Source organism: Daktulosphaira vitifoliae, unplaced genomic scaffold, assembly GCF_025091365.1.
Source record: "Daktulosphaira vitifoliae isolate Bord-2020 unplaced genomic scaffold, ASM2509136v1 Scaffold_1, whole genome shotgun sequence".
Classification (NCBI taxonomy): domain Eukaryota; kingdom Metazoa; phylum Arthropoda; class Insecta; order Hemiptera; family Phylloxeridae; genus Daktulosphaira; species Daktulosphaira vitifoliae.
The window spans coordinates 89,274,570-89,293,440 of NW_026099572.1; the positions used below are offsets into that span (position 1 = coordinate 89,274,570).

Genomic DNA, 18,871 nt, shown 5'->3' on the forward strand with positions numbered 1-18,871 from the left:
TATAAATACACTAACTGACAATACAGAAAGTATATCTATTGATAATCATAATTGATAATAAACAATCCGTGATGCTAATATCGATGTTATAAAAAACCAATTAGCTACCTATATTTGTAATCCCATGTGTATTATACATGTATATTAACTCAACATTTTGAAACATTAAATGTTTATGTCTAATAAGCTAATAAAGTTATATTAAAAATTCAAATGCCATTTACTATTAAATTAAAAACTCAAACATTTTATTAAATTCAAAATATGTGTTACCATTTAAAAAAACAAAGTTGACCCCCTTCCAAGGCATAAGGGATGAACTTAAAAAGTATTACATAGTTAAAAATTCAAGAATAATGTGTAACAAAAGATAATGAAAAAAAAATGTTTAAATTATTATTATTCTGCAAGTAATTGAGTGGGTTATGATAAAAAAATCACTCTGTATATATATATATTCAATTGGATTTTCATCATTGTGTTGGTAATTTGTATTATTTCTAGAAATATTTTCACTCCAGTTTATGGATTTTATCGTGCCATTGTATTTATTAATATCGATATTATGGGTCATGTTAAGTAATTCATTGTAGGATTATGCAATTATGCAATGATCAAAAAATACAGCATCAATAATAGTCATTATCCCTTTGCAAGAAAGATAATCAACTACATTGTCTTTTCCTTTTATGAATTTTACGATAAAATCTTAATCTAATATTTTCAAGTTTAAGCAAGTTATTCTAGCAGATGGAATTTTTAAATCTTTATATTATTTAATAATATTTTATAATAATATTTAAGTCTAACATGGGGGTTTCAAATAGTTTTAAAAACTATTCTAATAGGCTACCGAATGGTTTTAAAAATATTTGATTATTTCTATCTAAAATTTTATTAAGTACACTTAATTATAATAAGAAGATAATTAACGAATACTTAAGATAAATTATTATACAATTAATAATAGTAAAAATTAGTAATGGGGACATTGGATACACATCGGTTGAATATGCTGTAGAGAAATATAACGTGCATACACTGCTTCACCAAGTAAGTTTCTTTATTTCTTTCCTTATATCTTAATATTAAATATATAGAATTTTCAACGGTGTTTATAACAACGCGTTACCAACCGTGATCAAAATTTATATATTAAAATTCTTCACTTAAAAAGTTAGTTTAATCTTCAAAGATGATCAGGCGTTATCAACCGTGATCAAGATTACTAGCTTTTCTTAAATATTCCTTTTAACCCTTTGCAATGGTGCTCGTAACAACGCTTTACCAACCGTGATCCAAAGGGTTAGATTCCTCCGCTTACGTAATTCAGTTAATCTTCAACGGTGATTATAACCTCTGTTTTACCAACCGTGATACAAAGGGTTATACTTCTACCTTCACCTTAAATTAAGTAGTTCCTAAAGTAAGACTGATATGATAGGTAGCTGTTTAGTATATATTCATCTTTTTTAAAATAAAACAAAATAAATTAATTATTTGACACAATTTGCGTTGTGTATTCGTATTATTGATAAATTTAAGTTAGTAAAAAACAAACTTAAAAGAGTACTACCGTAGAAACGTTTCACTATTTAATATAGTTTTTATGTTTTTTAAATTTATCCTGTTAAGCCATTAAGAGAGTTACTCGTTTTTCTGAAGTAAAACAAATGACGTCGCTTTGTTAAAGAACTATTTTGTTTAAAAGATTACATTTTTAATAATCATAATACAAAATGATAAAAGTTTGGCCAAAAATTGCGATTTATACAATATAATAATAGTAAAATTAAATAAAACTAAGGAAACAAAAATAGGTAAAAAATTGTACAATATACTCAACAAAATATATCAACATAACTTAAATTGCTAAAATCGTCTCATATTTTTAACATTTAAAAGTTTTTATTCAGTTCTTTTGAATTTTAATTGCACATTATATACATTTTACTCAGGGATAAATATTTTTAATTTAAAATTAAAATTCTATCGTTATGTGTGTCGTTAGTTATAAGACGTCATAGTTTTAAACTTACATGTACAATAAAAAGCTTAAAAAATATATTATTGAATGTATAGAGAATATAAAAGAATAATATGATAATGTAAAATTTAATCATTTTTATAAAATAATTAAAAATATATAGAACATGTTAAAACGACTATTCGGGGTTTAAAATAATCGTAATTATTTCAAATGAGGATTGTAATTATTAATTATTAGTGATCTTATTTGGGACATGAGTTTCAAGACATTATGAATCACAACAAGTAAATGTTACATGTAATTATGAAATACGTAAATTTAACTATAAACAATTTTTGTAGATTACAAATTATAAAAAATAAATAAAAAATTGTTGTTTTCTTTATATTTTAACTCAAACATTAAAATCTATTGTAATTATAAGAAACCTATTTAATAAAAAATATTAAAAAGTCTAAAGTTTTGGATATTAATTATTAAATTACCATATTTGAAACTTTATTTTCAAGACATAATGGGTCACAACAAGTATATATCAAATTTAATTATAAAATACGTGGATTTAACTAGAAATAATTTTTGCAACAAAATACTCAAAAATCTGCTGCCCAAAACAATCTTACTGCTTACATATATTTATAACGCGATCTTTCGCCGTTCTTACTTCCCTTCTACTTGGAAGACAGCGATTATTATCTCCATCTTAAAACCTGAAAAAACCCCAGAAAAGTTGACGTCTTATTAGATTTTTACCAGTCCTCGGGAAAATTCTTAAAAAGCTTCTCTTCAACAGACTTCTCCCAATAGAGCAAGGAAAAAATACCATACCTGAATTTCAATTCGGTTTCCATCCAAAACATGCCACATTCCATCAACTCCAAAGAGTCGTAGATACTATTTTTGTATCACTTGAATCCAAAAAATACTGCTCTTCAGTATTCCTCGACGTTTCGCAAGCATTTGGCACGGTCAGGCACACCGGTTTACTATATAAATTAAAAAAAATATTTCCTGCACCTTACTTCCTACTACTCATAATCATATCTTCAAAACAGTTCTTTTAGAGTCGAAATTAATTCCACAGTATACGATTCTCATAATATCCTAGCCGGTGTCCCCCAAGGAAGCGATATTTCTCCCTTCTTATACATCATCTACATAGCTGACATTCTAATGCAAACACACTTATTGGAATAACACTGATGATACTACAATACTAGCTGCCGATCCAGATCCGTACAATTGTAGCAAATTTTTACAATCTCTCCCAAATATAATCTTATTGATGTGACACCTGGAAAATAAAAATGAATGAACTAAAATTTACCCACATCACATTCGCCCCTCGTCAAAATGACTGCCCTAACATAACTCTCAATAACACCATTATTTCTCAGGCAAGGGAAGCGAAATACCTGGTCTTACTATTCGATAGAACGCTTACATGGGGTACTCGTCTTAAAAGTAAACGGAAACAGCTAAATACTCGCCTACATCTAATAAGACCACTCATTCAATACAACCAGAACACTTCCAATCGTGGACTACTTCTATACAAATCCCTCCTCTTAACAATAAGCTCATATGGTATCACGCTGGTTCTAACTGGTCTATACGCGGCATACCCAAACTTTCCAAATTCGAAATTTTCATGGTTGGTATAAACTTTGAATGTATTCGTTATTTCTTTCGTTCTTTTACATAAATGTATTCAAATGGTAGTGAGTTTAAAATCTTCTGAATTAGAGAACTTTCAACATGTCTAACATTTTCTGACATAAAGTGTCTATTCCACGATAGCCATTTATGTACATTATAACTTAAAAATGATTGTTGTATTGTAAATTTATGTTTAAAAATCAAGTCTTGTGTTACTTAAGATTCGATATCTATTACTGATAGTTCTTTAATTAAGTTATTATTTTCCGGTCCGAGTATACACTTCATATCGATTATACTTGTAGACATTGTATTATAATAACACACACATACACACAAATCACAGATATGTTTTAATATTCACTGTACAATACTTATTATCTTTAGTGTTTAGAGTAAATAAAATAATACTGTAGGTTGTTGATGGCTTATATAGGGATCTTGAATATTCCCCCCTCACACTCTGAGAAAAGTTACATATTGTAAATACAACCTCATAACAATACTTGAGTATGGTCATAATTCAATACAGAAAAAAAATTAATACTCTACGTGAGCAGTAACTTTCTATGTTTATTTATTTTATAATATCACTAGTTTTAATTCAGCTAGAAGATGTTTTATCAAAACCAATGTTGTAGTATAATTATTAACATATGTTCTATATATATATATAAATATATGAATAAAGCAAAAGTCATGTAAGGAATGTTTCCCTTTTAGAGTAAACAAAATAATCATTTATTAACACATGTTTCAAACAAGTCCTTTACAATTCATTAACTACGCCCACATCAGGGTTTCTATCACAATTAACCAATCACAAATAATTATTCAACATCTCAGGAATTTCAATAAACTGGCTTACTTTATCCGGCATATAAAAAGCAAGGTCGGGGTCCGAGAATATGTCTGCGTCTTTGTCTCTTTCTCTACCTCGCTCCTCATCTCTGAGCTGTAGCTCATGGTTAATATTTTCTTACATGGAATATGCGTCAGTATATGTAAATAGTTTGTCCTTATAACTTAATATTTTACTCAGATATAAGTTTTATTTATTTTTACTATTTCTTAATATCCTTGCAAGAAATAAATATAGTTTGTATTTTATATAAGTTTTGAATATTATTGTGCCCCTCTTTTCTGGACAACCTTAAATGTGCCGTAAAAAGTGAAGAAGCATAATTTTATTTATTATATATAGTTTGTAATTTATAAAGGTGTTAAATATTATTGTAGCTTTCATTTTTGAACAGATTTAAATGTGCCAAAAAAAGTGAAGAAGCTTAATTTTTGATTAGAATTAATTAGTCTTAGTAATAAAACATCAGCCTGTGTACTCGCCAACCATAAAAGACTATGCCAATTACCTTCCAGTAACGTGTTTAACTAAATTTATATAACAAAAAAATATTTTTGAAGTACGCTATATCCGTTGACTACACAGCTACAGAACTAGTAGTCCGGGTAGAGTTCATTATAAAATATATAGTTCGTAAAGTAGGAAACTTCAGAGTGAATTATAAAAATGTCAATATCGACTATAGGTAATTCATTGAAAATATTATTAGTAGAAATATAGTAGTATATATAATTTGATAATTATATAATTATATAATTATATATAATTTGAAAAGCATTTAAAAAATATAAAAAAATAACAAATAGTATTAGAGGCTATCCTATTTTATAGAATCCTTTTAGCTTTGATGCGAAGCTGAGAAGGTATTAATTTTACAATGTGTTTTTTTTTTTTGTGTCTGTTACCACTTTTTCTCAGCTCTCACCGAACCGATTTCTTTCAATGATACGTCAAAAGATCACAAATCGTATCTAGTCGAAGACATTACCCTTAAAAATTGAAAAAATTTCCCTCGTTCCCCGTAAAAGGGGGAAACCTCCAAAAAAATTACAAATTTAAAAATCGCTAATTTTCGAAATTTTTTCAATTTTTTTTACTTAAAAGTGCCATAACTTTTTCAAAAATGAACATATCAATATAATTCTTTTTTATATAGATGCATAATATCATTACCTTTCATTTGGTATATTTTTTTCATAAATTTAACCCTTAACCTGCCCACAAGGGGGGATTTAAAATGACAACTTTTTCACAAAAAATTAATTTTTTTAACTTAAATTTTGAAAATGTTCCGGAAGGTCTGACACTTTTATATATATCTTAAATTAAAGCTAATGTAATATGCTTTATCATGAAAAAAAAAAATTTCGGACTTTATCTTATCTTCATGGTGAAAATGGCTACCGAATGCTATTTTTGTGTGAAAATTTTCGATTTTGTATTTTCCATTTTTAACTTTATTATGCTATAACTTTTTGAAAAATGTATGAATCATTACAATTTTTTTATGAGAAGTAGTATTTATATAGATCTTTCATTCGACATACTGTTTTTTTAAATCGGACCATTTCCCTAAATACAGGGGGGATTCAAAACATAAAAATGCATATAGAAAGTAGAACTTTTTCAACGTAACTTTTGAAAGTGTTCCGGAAGGTCTGACACTTTTATATATATCTTAAATTAAAGCTAATGTAATATACTTTATAATGGTAAAAAAAAATTTCGGACTTTATTTTATCTTCATGGTGAAAACAGACATTAAACTTAATAAAAAAAATACGATTTTTGTAAAAAAATTCTTTTTTATATTTTTAACTTTATAATGCTATAACTTCTCGAAAGATGTATGGATCAATATAATTCTTTTTTTTGTAGATGCATGATGTCTTTACCTATCATTTGGTATATTTTTTTTATAAATCTGACTTTTTACCTGCCTACAGGGGGGGATTCAAAATGACAACTTTTTCACAAAAAATTGACTTTTTCAACTTAAATTTTGAAAGTGTTCCGGAAAGTCTGACACTTTTATATATATATTAAATTAAAGCTAATGTAATTTACTTTATTATGCGAAAAAAAAATTTCGAACTTTATTTTATCTTCACGGTGAAAATGGCTACCGAATGCTATTATTGTGTGAAAATTCTCGATTTTATTTTTTAAATTTTTAACTTTATAATGCTATGACATATTGAAAAGTGTATGGATCAACATTATTTTTTTATGAGAAATAATATTTTTTAATAATCCCTTTTTCATTCTACATACTTTATCTTAATTAGGATATTAATAATGAACTAGCAGATAATGTAGCTTTTGGAATAGTTCACCAATTTTTTAAAATTAAACACTATCTAAAGATTTGCATCGAAGCGTTTTTTTTTGATAGTGATTTTAATCACTGTCAGATATCATTATACTTTATCCATCTATACCACGTCACCACTGTGCCGCGACCCCCCTGTGCTGTTATGTTTTTTTATTATACTTAGTGTATGGCTATCGAAATTTTTTTGCAGATTAATGTTTGGATTAGCATTTTTCTAGTCGTCATAGCCCTCTATTGAAGGTAGTAAACTATTATTGTCACGATTAAATAATTTTTCTACAATTTTACAATAAACTAACTACGTACCTACACATAATTATTCATTTTTTAACAATTTTAGAAATATAAGCTTGTTTAAGGATCTTATTCTGCAGCGTATTCTCTTTTGAAATTAGAGAACCAATATTTTTATTCTAATGAAAACTAAACATAGCAAAGTATTTACTTTATTAATAGTAATTACTACGAATTACTTCATTAAAAATCCAAAATGTAGGATCATTGTCAAAAACAATTTTTTAACAACTACAAAAGGAAATTAAGATAAGTGAGAACATTTATTTGCATGCTTTACTTCTAATAAATTCAAGAAATAAACAAGAATAAGAATAAATGACATAGAGATAATTTTATTATTTGATAGCTCAACATAGTTCAACCCCAAAATAGTGTTTAACCTCATACTACATACCTCCACATCTCCTGCCCCTATTATCTCCATTATATTATTAAAATTATTATAGTTTAATTATTGCTTATTACACGAGAGGGGAAAAATAATATACTATGTATTAGAGCTATAAAAATAATATATTAAATACTTGTTCATAATTAAAAATTCATCAATAATAATTGAATTATTTTAATTGGAATTATACAATAAATAACAAAGTTCATACAAATAAATAAATATTTTAAAGGTAATAGCGGATAAAACGTTAAAAAATGTACAGTAAATTTCATTGTGAAAAAATTGAACAAAATTAAAATTTAAATGACCAAAATTATAAAAACTAATACTTAAAAATAGTCATAATAATACTGTTTAATACATGAATCGTGTTTTTGATAAAATTCCTTCAAAAATTTAAAAATATCTCTCGTTCACCATAAATGAGGGGAATATCCAAAAAATGTATAAATTTAAAAATCGATACTTTTCGAAATTTTTTCAAGCTTTTTTACTTAAAACTGCCATAACTTTTTTTAATTTTACTGAATTAACATATATATATTTTTTTTATAAATACGTAAGGGACTTTTCTATCATTTTATATAATTTTTTTTATTAATTTGACCCTTTATCCATGGGAGATTCAAAATGACAACTTTTTCTTAAAAATTTAACTTTTGAAAGTGTTCCGGAAATACTGACAGTTTTAAATATACCTTAAATTATAGGTAATATACTTTATTATGAAAACATTTTTTTTAACTTTATTTTGTCGTCATGATGAAAATTTAATGATTCTCGATTTTGTATTGTATTTGGATTTTTCTTTCATTTAGATTCAATAACTTCAAAGATTATCAAGGATCCCATCATTGTAATCTCCCTTCGTTTGAAGAAATTTCTTATTCATATTAAAATTATTTTACTATATGATTTTTTTTTTTGGCTCTTATTATTTTCATAACTTTCACTTGACAAACTCTTTTTAATAATACATCAAATGATGACAACTATTATCTAGTTAAAGATATTATCCTCAAAAATTGAAAACATTTCCATTTTATTAAATAAAAAGTTACTTAGACGACATTTTCCATATAGACAATTAAAATCATTCAATTTTAATGTATTTATTGTTGAATAAAAAAAAAAAATGATTTTTAACTTCAACTACATTTAACTATGATTTTTTACAATTATAATCAAATTTTATTATACACGCAATTGAATAGATTTTTTTCAACAAATTTTCGATAATATTTATTAGTTTCGATGGGAAGCTGAGAAAGTTTTGGTTTTACTATGATGTGTTTTTTTTTTATTTTTTTTTTTGTGTCTGTTACTACTTTTTTTCAGCTCTCACCGAACAGATTTCTTTCAACGATACGTCAAAAGATCACAAATCGTATCTAGTCGAATACATTACCCTCAAAAATTGAAAAAATTTCCCTCGTTCCCCGTAAATGGGGGAAACCTCCAAAAAAATTACAAATCTAAAAATCGCTAATTTTTTCAATTTTTTTTACTAAAAACTGCCATAACTTTTTCAAAAATGAACATATCAATATAATTTTTTTTTATAGTTGCTTGATGTTATCGCCTATCATTTGGTATATTTTTAATAAATCAAACTCTTTATCTATCCACAGGGGAATTTAAAATGACAACTTTTTCACAAAAAAATTACTTTTTCAACTTTTGAAAATGTTCTAGATAGTCTAACACTTTTATATATATCTTAAATTAATGATAATGTAATGTACTTTTTTATGGGAAAAATATTTGACTTCTGGACTTGTCTTCAAGGTGAAAATGGCTAACGAATGCTATTTTTGTGTGGAAGTTCTCGATATTATATTTTACATTTTTAACTTTATAATGTTATAACTTATTGAAAAGTGTATAGAACAATACAATTTTTTTATGAAATATAATATTTTTTAATAATCCCTTTTTCATTGAGGATATAAATAAGGAAATAGCAGATCATGTAGCTTTTGGAATAATTCACCAATTTTTAAAATTAAACACTATTTAAAGATTTGCATCGAGCGTTTTTTATGATAGTGATTTTAACCACTGTCAGATATCATTATACTTGATCCAACTATGTAACGTCACCACTGTGCCACAACACCCTGTGCTGGGTTTTTTTAATATTGTGTGTTTCTTGAAATCATGAAAAAGAAGTTAGTTTACTACAACCCCACCCCAAATAATTTTTTTTTATCTATAACTTATTATAGTAAGGTTATAGCTATAACTTATTGAAAAATGTATGGATCAACACAACAATTTTTTGCGATAAGTACTATTTATAAACTTATTATGTTCTTTAATTTGGATCATTTTTCTTTTTACAAGAGGGTTCAAAACTTTTTCAACTAAATTTTTGAAAGGGTTCCGGAAATACTGGCATATTTATATACATATTATATTAAAACCTATGTAATATATTAAAATATTTCAAACTTTATTTTGTCTTCATGGTGTAAACGGACATCAAAGTTAATAAAACCCAGTATAGGGGGTTCGCGGCACAGTGGTGACGTGGCATAGTATAGATATAATCTATAGATTATTCGGTAGCCATTTTCACCACGAAGACAAGTCCAGAGGTCAAATGTTTTTTTATTAAAAATATTGTGTATTTAAAAAGGGGTAATGAAACGACATTATCTTGTTAAGTCAACATTTAATCTGATAAGAAAAGAGAGAATAGTAAACCAATTCATCAAATAAAAATATTTTAAAAATAATTTACTATTATATAATTTAAAAAAATATATTTGATTTATCATTATTCTTAAAGAAGGCGCATTCCATTGTATGCGGATTATTCCACATAAAACTGTTTATTATGAAATCATGTGTCATTTCATATCAGTAAGCAGTGTTACATATATCTTATCTGTATGTCTAATAAATAGGTAATATTTTATAAAAAATATATTTTAACCATAAATTATAAAAATTTAATTAATTGAAATATCCTTATAAATTACAATTTANAAATATATTTTAACCATAAATTATAAACATTTAATTAATTGAAATATCCTTAAAAATTACAATTTAGTTTAGCAAAATTTTGCAGATTTTAATTTTTTAGCTTAAATTTGTTACTAGTTTTTAAATTTTACCATAAAAATATTTATATTATTTTTTGGCGCATTAAATATCCAAATATCCAAATTTTCAAAGTTTCTTTTTAGAAAATTCGATTATTGCACTTTTATGTATAGAAACTTCCAAAACACTGAAATATATTTATTAAAAGTTAACTGAATACAATTATCTTTTGAAAATGTTTCAGATATTAGATATAAATTAAAAAATGTATTTAATAAACTTATTACGCTTAAATAATTTAATATCAAAATTACCTTCGTTAATTATCAAACAGGAAATTATCATAAAAAAATATATTAATTGCCAGTTCTAAAATAAAATAAAATAACGTTTTACATTTTATCAAGTATCTTCTATAAAATGTATTACTCACCTCCATTTTTAGTTTTCTTATTTTTACTTGTGTTTATTATAGTAATGTATACTAAATAACTGATGGCAATCTACGGGTTAAATAGGTAGGCATATATAAATATCACTAACATAAATCATTTTAATTAAAAAAATTATTTTAAGTAAATTTAAAGTTTATATACTTTATTATATCAGTTAACATATTCATACACATGTGAACAAATTTGGCCAAATTGGAATTGTCATAAATATATTTTCAATATAATAAAATATGATAAATTACTGATACATATACAATTATAAATTTATTTTTTTATGCTATAGTATACAATTATATTTTTAAATTTTAATATTATCTACTTTATATTATTTCGCTTCGATGCAAAGCTGAGAATATATTAATTATACCATGATGGGTTTTTTGTGTGTGGTCTGTCACTACTTTTTCTCTGCTCTCACTAGACAGTTTTTTCTCAACGAAACATAAAAGATCACAAATCGCATTAATTTTATAACATAATTTACAAAAATTGAAAAAATTACCAAAAAAATACAATTATTTAAATCGATATTTTTTATCGAACTTTTTTGATGAATATGATTTACCTTTTTGACATCCTTAAGGAAACTTATCGCTCACTTGTTTTATATACTTCCTTATGAATGTATTGATTTAATTATGTTGTCACTAATATTTAGTATTAATCGTCATATTATTATTTATTTATTACAACTCAACCTTGACTCCTTCAAGTTTAAAAGCAGGGGAGGAAAAGTATCCCATTTAATCATCCTCTCTATCAAAAAAAAAAAAAAAAATTAAAAAACTCAGCATAGTTTGGTCGCGGCACAGTAGAGATGTGGCATATTTGGCTTCAGTATAATCAGTATATTACAAATATAATAATAAACGGATTTTGGTGCAATATCATACAAAAGCCATTTATGATATAAAACCAGTTATCGAGGAATCAGTGGACAATCTGCAAATTTTCATCGTCAATATGAAAGCGCTGGAAAATTTAGATCACAATGCAAATTTATGGGGCACTCTTATGTTTCTCTTCATATCATCAAAACTAGACGCGAATACATTGCATGCAAAACTAAGTATGAAAATTTTCAATTTGCAGGAAATGTGGAAAAGTTCATAATACATTTTTTTAAAAGTTACGTATGCAGGCCGGTCAAGTTCCACGTATCTTATCATCACCCACCCTCTCTCGCTGCTTGACCTACGACATTCATAGTAGTCGTGTGTAGTACTATCGACACCTAAATCAGTACGTTTGTGTAGGACGGTTAAGCCGATCCGTTGAGTCTAATTTTTCGTTACCAGTAAATTGGCGTAATTTTGTATTGGCCTGTATAGGCAAAAAATCAGTCGTAAATTTTCTTGAGTACTCAATTCATAATTTATGTATTTATAAATAAACGAAAAAAAAATGTTGTTATTTTAAAATATAATTTGACAAAATTTTAAAGACGTTACATTTGTATATATAAAATTTTTAAACAATACTTTAAAGCAAACGTAAATAACAGAATTAATATTTAATGGTTGTTTAAAAAGTATTTTTGATATTGATGTAATTATTTTAAAATTCAAAAACGTTCATATTTCATATTTTCAAAATAAGTATGGCTAATATTTGGTGTAAAAACTTAGTGGTAGGTAAAAATATAAAAAGAGTATTATTTTTTTTTAATTTCAGCTAAATATCTAAATTTAATATGATTTATAATTATATTAATAATATATTGCATCATCATAAATAATAGAGTAAACATTGTACAAATTTATTTATAGATATTTACGTGTAATCATTGACAAAGGCATTTATATTTTAATACAAATTAAATTCTACTATAATTACCGCTTATCAAAAAAAATATGTATAGAGTATTTATTGAATGTGTCAAACGTTCTATGTGCCAAAAACATAGTTGTTCAGAAAACACAAAAAACAATGGTAACATGGGCATGTCTCACATAACGAACACCATCAATGAATGCAATTTTGTACAAGTAAAAAATTTAATTGACATTTGAAACACATACAAGATTGTGGTCTTTGGCAAATACCACATAAATTAGAAATAAAACAATTTTTCACTTTTTTGGCACATAGAACGTTTGACACATTTACTCTTCATATATACTTCTAGAAACGATCAGAAGGCTAAGAGTGATAGATCCACAGAAACAAAAATTATCACATGGTGAAGACAGGGAAAAGCATCTTGTCTCTCTCGACATAACAATGAAATATTTCTAGAATATTCCTTTTTGATATTAAAATACTTCAGAATAACTGAAAATATTCTCAGAATATACGTTGTCAGCAAATATAACATTCTCACATTAAAAATGAATACTTTTAAAATATTATAAAATATTAAGTATTTTGCAAGTTGTATATATATATGTGTGTGCAATGCCGGTTAGGTTGGGTTTAGCATCGGTAATTTGCTATTTTGTGTAACTCTTTTGGTTTGATTAATAAATAATATGACCATCTATTTGCGGAAGGAAAGGACAATATAAGATTTGGAAATTAAGCCTTACATTATAATAAATAAAAAGAAAAAGACTACGCATATATGATAATAACAATATGATATTTTGGTTAAAGAAAACAGACAAACAAAGTAAAAACAATGATAAATTAAATTAGAACAAATTACTAATGAACAAATAACAAATTATCCCCTTTTTTCTAACTAATATATTAGTTTTTTATGTGGACTGTAGATACTTTAAACAAACAATAAAAAAAATTCTTAATATTTATCCACTGCCGTTTGAAGGTGATGAATACTGTGAAAATCCGAATAAAGAAAGGGCAAATAACACCGTCACATTCAACAAAAAAATGAGCAGCTCAGTTCAACGACTATGGTAACAAGGTAATACACGACTCAAACACTTGGCGTTGATATGACCAAAACGACCGAATAACAGAGCGCGAAATAAATCAGTTTTCAATGCCATACGTTGCAGGGACCTGTCTAAACAGCAACGCCGCCGTACCATTACGAAGGTGGTGGTTTTAGTGGGAAAAAACACATTGAAGGTCGCAGCGTATATTGAACGCGGAATCTCCAGTCCACTAAACGGCTATAGAAAATGAAAATAAAATTGCGTGATGTCAGCGGCATACCTGTTGTGACAAACACAAACGTGTATGACGTGACCGACTGACCAGCTCACCCCCACTTACCGTGTTTTTATGTTTAATTAAATATGTATAGCGTCATCTCACATTAATATGTATGTAACAATATGTATATATAAATGATATATTTCTCGATACTTATGTATAATTATTAATAATCATTCACATGTGAAAAAATGTAATAGTTTGATATATTTAAATTGTCAGATTAATATAACACAAAATTTAGGAAAATTTTGTTTTTAATATAATCTTTTGAATATTTTAATAGTGAAAATAAAAGGTGATAGATATACTAGGTCAGTCAACAAAGGAAATATGGCGGAAAAAATTCGCAACCAAATTATTTTTTTTTTTAAAGTTTAATTAAGATATGTATAATGACATACTAAAAGTCCTCATCAATTGGACTAGAGTTTTTTTTTACAGAGTCACAAAAGTTCAAAAATATGAGCTTTTTTAATTTTCTCAAAAAATATTTAACTTACAAAAAAAAGTTTCGCACAAAAGTTGTAAAAAATACAGTTTTAAACAAAAAAGGTATCTTATACTATTTCATTTAAACAAATATTTTTCGGGTTACATTACATTTAATATGAGTACTAAAATTTATTTTCCAAATTTTTTCATTTTACGGTTACTTTTTATCATGTTATAATTACTTTAGACACAATGTTATAAATGCATATGTGTGTATGTGTGAATATATTTATTTATAGTATCATTAAAGTGTAATGTATATTAAGATACAACCAATAGAGCAGGTAATTGATTTGACGCTAGTAGGGTAAAATTGAGGACTCTGAAACCCCTCCGCCTCACCTACTCACCATCCTACCAAGTGTGTGTGTGGAGGAAGTGTACGGGGGATTAAATCCAACGTAAACTAACCTAATGATGAGAGAGGGAGAGGTATTACATTATTATAACGCTCATAAGAGTCTGAACTTTGTGAGAAAAAAATTGTGCCGCTGTCTGTATATTATTAAATTTATAGTTATAATTTCTAAGAATTTTACCATCGGCTACCAGACGCTTAGGTAAGCATATTTCCAACATCAAAGGTATTACCGTACAGTAATGATCACTGTCGTATGCATTTATATTTTATATAGTATTTTATTATTAAACTATATGCTTTCAATTTATATACTAAATAAATTAAATATAATAAGGATAAGGTACTAAAATATATAACACATTTATTTATTTATTTTTTTTTATAGTCAAATATATATTTAAGTAATCATTAGTATTTTATAAATAAAATCTTTTACGTTATTTTTTGAAAAAAACAAATTATAATATTTTATGAACTTCATTAGTCATAGTATTATATTCAAACATTTTGTCGTGTACAATTAAGAAGTATGCTGTAGTGTTGGTCGGAAAATTTTTATCAGATTCAAATTCTAATCTTATATCTACTGGCGCATTTTTTAGTAATTCGTTTTGCCTCGAACAGTCAATGACAATGAGTGGTTCAGTTGTCTTGAATTCTGTTTTTGTCAGCATAGGACACGCCATCTCCTTTTCATAGAACGCCTCTTAAAATTGCGTGTACATATGATATGGTACAGCATACTTATCATTTGGAAAGTCCATTCGCAAGTTGTCATAGGGGTACGATTTCGAATTCATGTATACTTTTAGAGATGATAACGAACAATGGTCAAATCTACTACTATCTTTGTTTATTTTATTTTTTCTATCCACTTGAAAAGCTACAATAAGAAATCTCGGGCTCTCAGTCTGCGATGAAGTTTTCACAGTCCAGGCTTGTCTTTTACTATTTGGTAGGCCGGGATTTTCATATAGATCCCAACTTCGAAATGTTATTTGAAGTGGTGTTGAGGATTCCAGGATTTTGAGCATGTCTAAGCATGTCATCCGACACACATACATGTGGAACTTTCCATATAACTTTGTTCAAAATAATTTTACAACTTGATAAATTTTCATTTGTCAAGTAAATACAGTTTAAATCTGTACCACTCCGTTGCAATATTAAGTCTTGACGACAATTAACGATGATTTTTTTATGATCCTCGGCAAATCCTAATAATAACCTTAGAGGTATGCATACTTCAAATTTCATACTCATATTTGCAGTTACAACACTCCAGCCAGAATTTTCAAACCGTGTATGATCATTCGGTGAAAATGTGACGTATCCTTTTATTGTAGACATTATTCCAGGCATACGCGATCTATCAATTTCTATTGAGTTCAATAAATATCTTATTTTAGTGAATCAGTGAACTAGTTGTTCCAATTGTTAACCAATTGTACATCTGAGCCGGCAGGAACTCTCGAGAGTTCTCCATCAATCAAGAGATAGGAATCACATGGAAGGGTGTAAACATCTTGCTGTTGAATACATATTCGTAATTTCACTTTAATATCATAATAATTAATTTTAAACTCTCGATTTTCTAAATATTTTTATACAAATATATGTAATAGAGTATGTGTATAAATATGTTTTATACAATAACAATTACACATTAACAAAAAATGTCTATTAACAAACGCAGTAATGTGACTGAATAATCAAAAAAGAATTTGATAAAATATTATTTCTAACGTATAAATATTTTATCTATGAAATTGCATAATATTATACATATTTATTTATTTACTTTAATATCATAATAATAATCACCTTATGATGAGTTTCATCATTACCTCGCCTTCTTATTTATCACCACATGTAGATTAACCCTCCATACTTGTGAAATCTACTACCATGAGAGAGCTTCTCCATTATACTCTTAACCTTTCATAGGAAGAGGGTCATATGCCTTTCACCATATCCCCCCCAGGGCTTTTACACCACCCGTTCACCAATGACAGGGTAAACCTACATCATGTGGGTGTGGGGTGACTATGCCTTTCACTATATCTCCCCGGCTGTTTACACCGCCCGTCCACCAAGGGAGAGGAAACAGCCGGGGCCGTTTTGGGGGGGTCCTTTTTCATACTTTATAGTACTACTATTTGACATTTAGCTTTTGAATACTTTGTATTTTTTCACCAAAGTGTTACTTTGGTGAATAACAGCGTTGTTGCGCACTCTTCTGTCGATATTTCTATTAGACGATCTTCGTCAAAAGTTGACTTGGGCCACTCAGAACTTTTTTAACTAACCAACCTCCACCACATTATTAAATTCATTAATTAAAGTGGGCAAATACCACGTGAGACCACATCCGCCGGGTTATCAGCAGTACGCACGTGATGCCATTGTACAATGGATGTGAGCTTGTGTATTTCTCCTACTCTGTGGGCCACAAACGTTTTTCACCTAATTGACGGCGATGCTATCCATGAAAGTACCATTGTAGAATCGGACCAATAAAAATAACTAGAAATATTTAATCGTAAACTGCGCCCATACTTATTTGCTAACCGTGCTAATAATACGGCTGCTAACAGTTCGAGTTGTGGCAGTGACACAGTTTTGAGTGGGGCGACGCGAAACTTGGAACAAATTAAATTTACAACACACTGACCATCGTTTTGTACTACTCGTAAGTACAAGCATGCACTGAACGCCGTAAGTGACGCATCCGCGAACCCGTGTACCTCAATCTCGCTTATACTGCCGCCACCGACTACTCGCCTTGGTATTACTAATGTGTTTATTACTCATAATTTTTCCCGGCTTTCTTTCCACTCGCGTTCTATATTTTTGGGTACCTTAGTATCCCATCCGATTTTCAATTGCCATAACTTTTGAATTAAAATCTTAAATCTTATCTTATGACTACTGGATTTATTAGTCCCAAAAGATCGAAAATTGCCGACATTTCAGCAAGAATAGAACGCTTTGTAATTGAAACATCTTTATTGTATTCTTTTATCATGTACTGATATGAATCATTGTTTTTGTTCCAGTACATACCTAATATTTTGGTTACTATATTTTCTGGTACTGCAGTACTATCATGTTGATTTCTAGAATGCTCTAAACTAGTCGGTAATATACTAGGTTCGTTGCTAGCCCACTTAACCGGTACTACTGCTATAATATAATCGTAATGCTTATTACTACTCAATACACAACAGTATCTATAGAAAAAAAATTATATTAATTCGGTCATTTTTAAAAAAGTTATGACAATTTTAAGTAAAAGAAATTGAAAAAATGTCAAAAATTAGCGATTTTTAAATTTGTAATTTTTTGGGGGATTTCCCCCGTTTACGGGGAATGAGGGAATTTTTTTAAATTTTTGTGGATAATGTCTTTGACTAGATACGATTTGTGATCTTTTGACGAATTTTTGAAAGAAATCGGTCCAGCAAGAGCTGAGATTGAGCATTCACAGACACAAAAAAAAAAACATTATAGTAAAATTAATATCTTCTCAGCTTCGTATCGAAGCTAAAATTTTATAAGAATTGAAAAAATTGTATCGTTAACCCTTTAGCAGGCGCGTGCCTATTTTTAACGTTCATAGTCACGTGGGGGTTCATCAGACTCCATTTCTAAAAATTATAAAATATGTATTAAAACAGTTCATTTTTTTTAATTCAAAGACATTATTTGTTACCATATAATATATAAATATGAATGAAAATTCAAAAATTAAAATTAAAAAATAAATAAAATACAAAACTATTTGCATTACTAAAAATTATATTACGAAAAAAAAAAAAATTATTTTCAAAATTTCATTAAAAA

The 18,871-nt window shown here is 27.4% G+C and overlaps 1 protein-coding gene across 1 annotated transcript in view; it reads right to left on the reverse strand.

Moving 5' to 3' along the window:
* LOC126896597 (uncharacterized) overlaps positions 1-11,143 on the reverse strand; it is a 15,827-nt gene extending 4,684 nt beyond the window's left edge. The window contains exons 1-2 of the mRNA XM_050669534.1: positions 11,025-11,143; positions 10,906-10,960 (exon numbers count right to left, since the gene is read on the reverse strand). Coding sequence (XP_050525491.1) covers positions 10,906-10,960; positions 11,025-11,030 — 61 coding nt within the window. The 5' untranslated portion in view covers positions 11,031-11,143. The remainder of the gene's footprint in view (positions 1-10,905; positions 10,961-11,024) is intronic.
* Between the last annotated feature and the right edge of the window lie 7,728 nt (positions 11,144-18,871).